This window comes from Poecilia reticulata, chromosome 12, assembly GCF_904066995.2.
Source record: "Poecilia reticulata chromosome 12, P_reticulata-male-v2, whole genome shotgun sequence".
Lineage (NCBI taxonomy): Eukaryota > Metazoa > Chordata > Actinopteri > Cyprinodontiformes > Poeciliidae > Poecilia > Poecilia reticulata.
The window spans coordinates 26621090-26629347 of record NC_088841.1 but is presented as its reverse complement, the minus strand read 5'-3'; the positions used below and the strand labels follow the sequence as shown (position 1 = coordinate 26629347).

Sequence of the window (8258 nt, the reverse complement as noted above, 5' to 3'; positions counted from 1 at the left end):
GGTTGTCTGGATTTAAAGGGACAGAGACCCGAAATTGTCTCATTATAAAAGGAGGTAAAATAGACAAAAATCTGATTTTGTATAAAAAAAAATGTAACGAACAGGTTTTGTATAGACCATGGATGTAAATAATTTCTGAATTCCAGGAGGAAAACTTAGATTATTTTTATACTAAGAGTATCTTTCAGTTGTTTTGCTCAGGACTTTATTAACCGGGTGAAATGACTTTTACATTCATTAAACCTTTAGCTTTAGAGACATTTTAATTCCTAACAGATCCATAAAACCATCCAGTGCTGCTTTGTGAAGGACAAACTGCAGGTGAAGGTCAGTCAGCCTGGATGAAGCCGCCCCTGTCATTAGCATTAGCGTCGCTCTGAACATTAGCCGCAGGTCTTGAGCTGTAATTAATCCTCTTCTTCTTCGCGCTGCTGTGTAATGCTCCGCAGTGGGAGGTTCTGTCTGCGACTAAACGGCTCTGACTGTTTTTCTCTCGACGTGTTTCTGAAATCTGAAGCTGGAAAACCCTCAAAGTTCAAGTCTTTCATTTTTCACCTATTTTATAAAAATAAGTGTGAAAAAAAAACCCCACAATTTGAGTCAGAAGAGCTGAAAGTTGAGCTGAGATCGAATGAAAAAGAGAGTTTTTTTTTGTCCTGGTCAGACGGGTTGGACTCGTCTCTGTCCGTCTTCAGCCTCCATGGTCTCGGTTGGATCTGTGTGTCTCCGTCTCTCTGTCCTCAACTCGGATCCTCCGGGAACAAAAACGTTTCCAGCATCTCGTTAATTAGAATAAAGCATAAAAAAAGTAATGAAAAGGCTTTTTTGTGAGTGTAATTGGCTTTAATTAAAGGGATGCGGCTCACGTCGTCTTCTCATGATGAGGTGGGCGGAGCTCCGTTGGGGTTGCTAGGTAACGGGACAGTGACGTCACAACAGGGAGGTTTTTTGTTTTTTTTTTATAATTTTTTTCAGACACTAAAAAAATTGTTGCCAGAAAAGTCCTACAGGTTTAGACTTTATTTATGATGACATTTTTTTTAAAACCAGGGCTGAAAGTTTAACTTTAATGTAGCTTCGTTGTTGTTAGCGTAGCTACAACCGCTAACAACAACGACGACGACAACGAGGCCACTTCTCTTAACTTAACTTCTGAACTATCTGATTGGACGTCGGAAAAAGAGTGTCGTTGTGTTCGAGTTAGCTTAAAATGGCGTCTCGATGCTAACCTTGTAGCGGCTAATGCTAACGTTAGCATGCGTAGTCCACGATTCTTGGTTGAAGAAGCTGAAGAACAGGTTAAAAATAATAAACATCTTTTCTGTTTACTATGTTTGTTCAATAATTCAGCAGCTGAAATGTTTTTGAATTGAAAATGTTGCTGATTTTATTGATAGTTTAATTAAATTACAGACCCTCCAACTATTAACAGAATCGCACCACTAATGGAAATCACACATGTGATGATATTAAGTTTTTAAGAAAGAAAAACACATTTTCTGATCAGTTTAGAATAAATTATTGATTTTTTTCTCTCTCTTGAATCTTTTTCTGAAATAATTGTTCAGTAAATCCGCTTCATTTCCCGCCTGAAGCCCCCAGGAGGAGATCAGAGTCTAAACCAACATGGATGCTGAACATGGATGTCGTGGTGAGTCACAGCCGCCGCGCCGCGCCGCCGCGTCACGTCCCGCCGCGCCGCGCCGCGCCGCGCAGATGAAAAGCGGAATTAGTGCCGGTTAATTCGTCCTGACAGTTGGAAATGTTAAATCCTGCAGGCTTAGCGCCGCTCTCTGCCTAAGTAGGTTAAACACAAACCGCAGTGATCGATCTGCAGACGCTCCACTGAAACTACGGAACCGCCTGGAAACCAGCGGAGGAGGCCGAGGCGGTCCAGAACCAGCGGAACCAGTAGAAACACCAACTGGAATCAGTAACCAGGTCCGGTTGAGTTCTGGCTCTGGAGGTTCTGACTGTGGGAACCAGAACTGATCCGAGATGAACGTTTATTTGTTCCTCCAATAATTTGATGAAATTAAATGTCAAAGTTCAGATTTTTATGTTTCTACTTTTTTATTCTACCTCCTTTAAAGCGGCAGGATTTACATTTTTGTAAAAAAAAAAAAAAAAAAAAAAATCCTGGGCTCTCAATTAAAAACAACCAATCAGAGAGCCAGGAGGCGGGGCTTAGCGCTGTCAATCAATATAATGGCGGGAAAACAACTTACCAGGAAAACCGTTTATGTCTGAGGAGGAGAAGCAGCGCGCACTCAGGCGTGATTGACAGCGCTAAGCTAACAGGTATGTAAAATAATATTTGTATAAATTATTTTCTGCAGCTTGAAGCAGCAATCGATTAATCAATTAATCAATTAATCGCGTAATAAGCTAAAAAGAGCTGGATCATATTCAGATGGCTAATCAATAAATTTATGGTTTTGTTTTTTATTTCTGTGTTTTATTTTGAATAATATTCTAAAAACAAAACATCTATGATCCCAGAGTTTCTGCTTCAGGATGATTGGCTCGTTTATCGTCTTCATCTGGTTTTTTTTTTGCTGTGTTTACTGCAGAGCGGCTCGGGTTTCCAGCACCGGTTGCCATGGCGACGCGTGGCAGGAAGCGGTGACCCTCCGATGACCCAAACAAACACAGACGTGCAAAAAGCTCCGGCAACAAAACCGAAACTGAGTTCAAGGAAAAGAAAAAAAAAACCCACAAAACATGATAATTATTAATTAAACCAAACATCCCGTTTTTTACAGTGAATCACGAGGGGAAAACGCTGAGAGAAATATGCAAATTAAAGACATTTTTACAACAATAAATGAAGAATAAAAGCTGATTGTAGGTATAGGAACATAACTGTAACAACTGAATGCAGTTTTATTGTTTTAATTCGTGAGAATAAAGAAATAAAAGCCCATTTTTTTCCCGCTGAGCCTCATTTTCACATGTGGATCCTCTGGATGTCGGCCAGCAGCTGCAGACTCACCACGAGGCACTGAGGTTGTTGTTATTATTATTATTTTTAGCCGGATGCCATCAGTGCGTGGACGTGCGTGTCGCCTGAACTCGGATCAGATGTGATCAGTTTCCGCTCAGCTTGTTCTGCAGCAGCGTGAAAACAAAAGAGGCGTAAATGTATCTGATTCCTGCTGCAGGGAGTTTTTCCCTCTCAGTCCATGAGGCGGATCGCAGGGAGGTCAGCAGGGAGGTCAGCAGGGAGGTCAGCAGGGAGGTCAGGGTTTATTGTTTTTTAATTCATGAACTCCAGAAGCTGAAGGTTTTGACTTTAACCTCAGGAAGAAAAAAAAAGGCTGTTAGGAGGAAAATAAATAAAGTAAAGATTTAGCAGTGGAGCTGGAAGAGGTTCTAAATATTCATCCTTTCATGAAAGTAAATAATTTGATTTCTTCCTTTGTTTACTCGCCTGGCATCGGAGAATAAACAAGCGTTTATATCTTAACTGTTTCTCCAGAAAAACCTTTAGCAACATTTTCAAGTCCTCAGGAGAAAATCCATATTTTCTGTTTGACCAAAGCAAAGTTTTGTGAAGATGTAGTTTCCAGTTGTTCCTGAATGCACCACAAATCCCTGGACCTGCAGATGGCAGAGGAACCAGAAGGTCACGTGACCTTTCAAACATTTAAACATGAATTTATTTTACATTTGCATCAATTCATGTCTGAACCAGTGAGAACCAGGAACCGTCTGAGGTTCAAAGGTTCCACTTTAAACCGAACCTGTTCTGTGACGTCGACACTCTGGATGTTTTCATACGACTGGGCTTCTAAACGCATCCTAAAAAAAAAAACTGGGTTTGGGTAATAAGTCCAAAGTTTTTTGGTTTCTAAATTATCTGTTTAAAAACCTCCAAAATGTAACGACACAAATCAGCAGGAACTGCCCGTTACCTAGCAACCCCAGCAGAGTTCCGCCCGTTCCCTAGCAACCCCAGCAGAGTTCCGCCCGTTACCTAGCAACCCCAGCAGAGTTCCGCCCGGTACCTAGCAACCCCAGCAGGGTTCCGCCCGTTACCTAGCAACCCCAGCAGGGTTCCGCCCGTTACCTAGCAACCCCAGCAGGGTTCCGCCCGTTACCTAGCAACCCCAGCAGGGTTCCGCCCGTTACCTAGCAACCCCAGCACCGCTTGTAGAACAAGATTTGTTTGTAAACGATCAAAAATCTGTAAAAGTCACTGAAGGGCTCTTATTGTGAAATATTAGCAGCAGCATCTCAGCTTCCTGTCAGCAGATCACAGAGCCACCTTCACCTTCATCTTCCTCATCCTCAGCCTGACTGTTTGCAGATTAATGAAGCAAAGCTGACAAACCTGAGAAAATGGTGCGTGTTTGTTTACCGCGCCGCCGCTAATCCCGCCTGGATTTGCTCTGAACCTTCAGATTACCAGGAGCCTCCAGATTGAGCGCTGAGTCACAGGAAGCTTCAGACTCTCAGCTGCTCCACACGTTTGGAGTTTTAAGAGAAAAAACTTTCATCTTTAACGGGATCATTTTTTAAAAAAACGACGCTTTGCTCCACATCACATGCTAACGTAGCATTAGCATAAAGATGGACACGTTCGTATTTTTATTTCTAGAATATTTTCTGTTGATTTTCAGTGGATCAGGATTAAAGTCGTTTAAAATGATGGTTTTTAAATCACATTTTAACAGTAAAATAATAATACATTTTGTTTGTTTTATTATAAAACCAAAAAACTATTGGAAATAGTGTCAGTGTGGCAGCACAGCCGGCTGCAGCAGGAAGTTAGTAAAGCAGCAGGTAAAAGCAAACAAGCAGCTTCATAACTTCATGTTGTTATGAAATGATCCAATAATTTTGTTTTTATTCATTAACAGAAATAAAATCTAGAATCATGAGTCTGACTGGAATAAATGAGCGTTTGGTTTACAACCCGGTTCGGTTCGGTTCGGTTCGGCCCAAACCGGCCGGCTGGCTGCAGGTTGGAAGCCGCCGGGTCGCTCTGAGACGTTCCCATGACGTCAGAACCAGACGCAGACGTGAGTCAGAACCAGAACCGCCCCGGCCGGACCGGGCCGCTCCGACACCACCGAGGTGACAGCCTGTTGTTACTGTGTGTCATGGCGACGCCCTTTAACCCCACAGGAGGATGACGTCAGCCGGCCTCCGCCCGCAAGTGCGTCACCGTGACGACCGGCGACTCACAGTGACGCACAGAGTCCGGTTCTGTCTGGACCGGAACCAGGACCGGAACCGGTCAGGCGCTCATCCGCCTCCTGATTGGCTGGTAGTCAGTGGCCGCGCAGGGCTTCGTCCACCTGGACAGGTGAGTTCAGGGAAGGTCTGTTTTTCTCTCAAAATTAAAAATAAGAATTAAAAAAAAAAATGTAATTATTGTCAAGTTTTTTTTTTCTTTTCTCTTTGAGCAGGTAAAAATATTTATGAGCAAAATTTGGTCATTTATTTCTGGGATAAATATAAATATAAATATTTATATTTATTCCAACAAAGTGGAAAAGAACAAAATCCTGAAGGGAAATTCACAAATAATTTTGTTGTGTCGTGTTTTTTTAATAAAATGTTTACTTGCACATGACTTTTATTGTTAGTAGAAAATTTTAATTTGGTCAGATTTAAAAAATAAACACAATTTTCCATTTTTTTTCTCTTCCGGATTTGGTGAATCCTTGCAGTTCTTCCTTCCATCAGATTTTATCCTCCATTAAAGGAGAAACCTGCAGAATAAACCCAGTTTGTGTTTCATGCTGGACTCGTTTCTGACCCGCAGCTCTCTGCTGCCACCTGCTGGCCACGAGCAGCTGAACCCGAGAGGAGGAGGAGGAGGAGGAGGATGAAGAAGAAGTCCTGAGGGTGCACTTACTTTTCCAGGAGCATCAGTCAGAGGTAAAAACGTTCAAAGTATTCACACCCACCTACAACATTTAATGCAAAAATATTTTTCATATTTTACTTTGTGAAATGGTGAATGGGAATCTGAAAAGTGTGGTGTGCATGTTTCCCCCCTTTGTTACCCCAAAATAAAAAAAGATTAGGAGGTTTGGTGAGAGCTGAAGACGTGAGAGTGACTGGAGTTCTGCCCGAATAAAAACATAAAGTCATCTTCAAATCCCTCATTTATTTACATTATTTTACATAAAGCAGCTGCTGGTTGTGCAGGAGGCCCCACTGCTGCTGATCGTCCACGTTCCTGAGGTCCAGACCAGCAAACCGTCCGGCTGGCCAGAGGGAACCCCGGTTCTGGTTCTGGTTCTGGTCACTGGACCCCCTTCAGGGTGTGGTAGAGGTGTTTGGGTACGACCACGTAGCGGTCGGCGGGCGGCCCACGCCCGGCCCGCGCCCCCCGCCCGGCCCGCAGCCTCTTGAGCTGCCGCTGCTGCCGGCGGACTTTCTGCTGCGCCGTCTTCAGTTTGCGCCGCAGCAGCTCCAGCTGCTCCTCCAGCTGCTCCATGCGCCGCTTCTGCTGCGCCGAGTCCTCCGCCGTGTAGTTATGGTCGCCGCTCACCGCCGCCGGGCCGCCGCCGCCGCCGGCCTCCTCCGCAGGGTCAGAGGTCACCGGCAGGGGCAGCGGGAAGTCGATCTCTGAGGAGAACGGGTTCTCTAGAGATTCTGACTGGAGGAGGAAAAACAGACAGAGAGATGATGAGGTGGATGGACAATCAGACAGACCGCCGTGACCTCTGACCTTCAAGCTGAGGCCGAAGCCGAACAGTGAGGGCACGGCGTTGTCCTTCAGGACCCGGTTGTTGCATTCCCTCTTGAAGCAGTCCTGGGCGAAGTGCTGGGAGCAGATGTTGCTGTACTTGGTGGGCGTGAAGTTGCTCCTCCTCATCGCCGCCACCCACTTCCTGCAGACGTCCGGCCGCGCCAGAGGAAACCTGGGACAGGAAGGGCGGCCATGTTGGTCGCAGGATAGAATATCGTGATATTTCCCTCACTTTGACTTTCTTAAACATTCATATTTAGATTTATTAACCCTTTGGATTAACTGGGAGCTCTGGACATGTTCGTTAATAAAAAACAATCCTCAAAAAATAAGACTTATAAGTCTAATAATTGTCTATGTAGTATAAAAAAAAACATATTTTCATCTTTTACGAATAAAATAAATACTTTAAACTGCGTCTTGACGTTTTCAAATGCGGCTGTTTCCAAACATTGAGGTGTTTTTTTTTTTTTTATCTCTAAAAAGTAAATAAATGTCTCAGTGTTATTATTCTGTTACATGGAGTAAATACTTTATATAAACACCAACTGCTGTTTCTCTAATTAATGCTAAACAACATGTTTCCGGTTTGATTGGTGTAAGAAGCACAGATTTGATTAAAAGTGGCCCAGTACCTTTAAATACGGTAAAACAAATTAATTGTAAAAAAAAAATAAAAATAAAAAATCAGTAGACCATCTATACTGAGTTTTACGGCTCAGCGTACCCAGTAAAATACACACTCCTGACTCACCGATAGTTATAAAATTAAACCGACCATTATCAACATCTAACGTTTTAACAGCTCAAAATCAAAATCAATTCAACAAAATGACCACAGCTTGAAGCGTCCTATAGTCATCCGATTATTAGTTACACGTTTTATTGTAATTACGAGCTGCAAGTGAACGCACCATGAAGTTGCCGCCTGCGCTACATCCCTGTCGTAATAAGCCGTATAGAAGCGCGGTCAGATTTAAGGCGGTGGCCGCAGGTTTCTATCGGCTACAGAGATAGCAGCTAGCGACTCCCGGCGCTCAGACCTGGTTCCGGTCCGCTTACTTGTGGAATGAAATGTCCTTGTCTTTGTGGTACCGGTTCTTACAGCCGTACGCCGAGCACGTCTGGACCATGTTTCAGCCCAAACAGCAGCTGCTTCTCCCGGGTTCAACTCCGCTGCTCTCCCCCGCTTCACCATCCAAACACGGCTTCACCGCCAGTAACAAAGATGGCGGCCAAGACCCAGTCACCTGACCTCCGTTCTTACATGTGATTGGCGGAGGCTTCTCCACACAAAACATGGACTTTTTGAAGATTGTTTTTTACTTTAATAAATATTTCCTCCGCACTAGGATCAGATGTTACTAATTTTAATATCTGTCCTTTAATTTCTAACAAAACTAATCCAACAAAACAATAAAAGCATCTTTAAAATCCTGTAATTTTTTTTTTTTATTCAATTCAGAAGAATTTTATTCATCCCAAAGAGAAATTAAGTGTAATAACTCACATCATCCAAGTATCTTACAGAGTCAATGTGGATGTT

At 43.3% G+C, this 8258-nt stretch overlaps 1 protein-coding gene and 2 long non-coding RNA genes across 7 annotated transcripts; 2 read left to right on the top strand and 1 right to left on the bottom strand.

Moving 5' to 3' along the window:
• The first annotated feature begins 1661 nt into the window (after positions 1 to 1661).
• Positions 1662 to 2723, top strand: LOC145554159 (uncharacterized). The gene is made up of 2 exons (XR_014090202.1): positions 1662 to 2301; positions 2574 to 2723. It is a non-coding gene; the product is annotated as an uncharacterized LOC145554159 (long non-coding RNA).
• A 2492-nt stretch (positions 2724 to 5215) lies between these two features.
• Positions 5216 to 6254, top strand: LOC145554157 (uncharacterized). 2 transcript variants are annotated; one of them, XR_014090200.1, is made up of 3 exons: positions 5216 to 5314; positions 5777 to 5892; positions 6166 to 6254. It is a non-coding gene; the product is annotated as an uncharacterized LOC145554157 (long non-coding RNA). The 2 variants fall into 2 exon arrangements; XR_014090201.1 differs by having other exon boundaries at positions 6151 to 6231.
• Positions 6105 to 8243, bottom strand: thap1 (THAP domain containing, apoptosis associated protein 1). Of its 4 annotated transcripts, none has more exons than XM_081613596.1 (3): positions 7775 to 8243; positions 6692 to 6884; positions 6105 to 6619 (listed from the first exon to the last, which is right to left on the bottom strand). In XM_081613596.1, exons 1-3 carry the CDS (start codon positions 7843 to 7845, stop codon positions 6263 to 6265), a joined length of 621 nt encoding a protein of 206 aa, XP_081469722.1. In that variant the 5' UTR covers positions 7846 to 8243; the 3' UTR covers positions 6105 to 6262. The 4 variants fall into 4 exon arrangements, with proteins under 4 accessions (XP_081469722.1, XP_081469724.1, XP_081469721.1 ...); XM_081613598.1 differs by lacking the exon at positions 7775 to 8243 and adding an exon at positions 7627 to 7768 and having other exon boundaries at positions 6105 to 6615; XM_081613595.1 differs by having other exon boundaries at positions 6105 to 6884.
• Between the last annotated feature and the right edge of the window lie 15 nt (positions 8244 to 8258).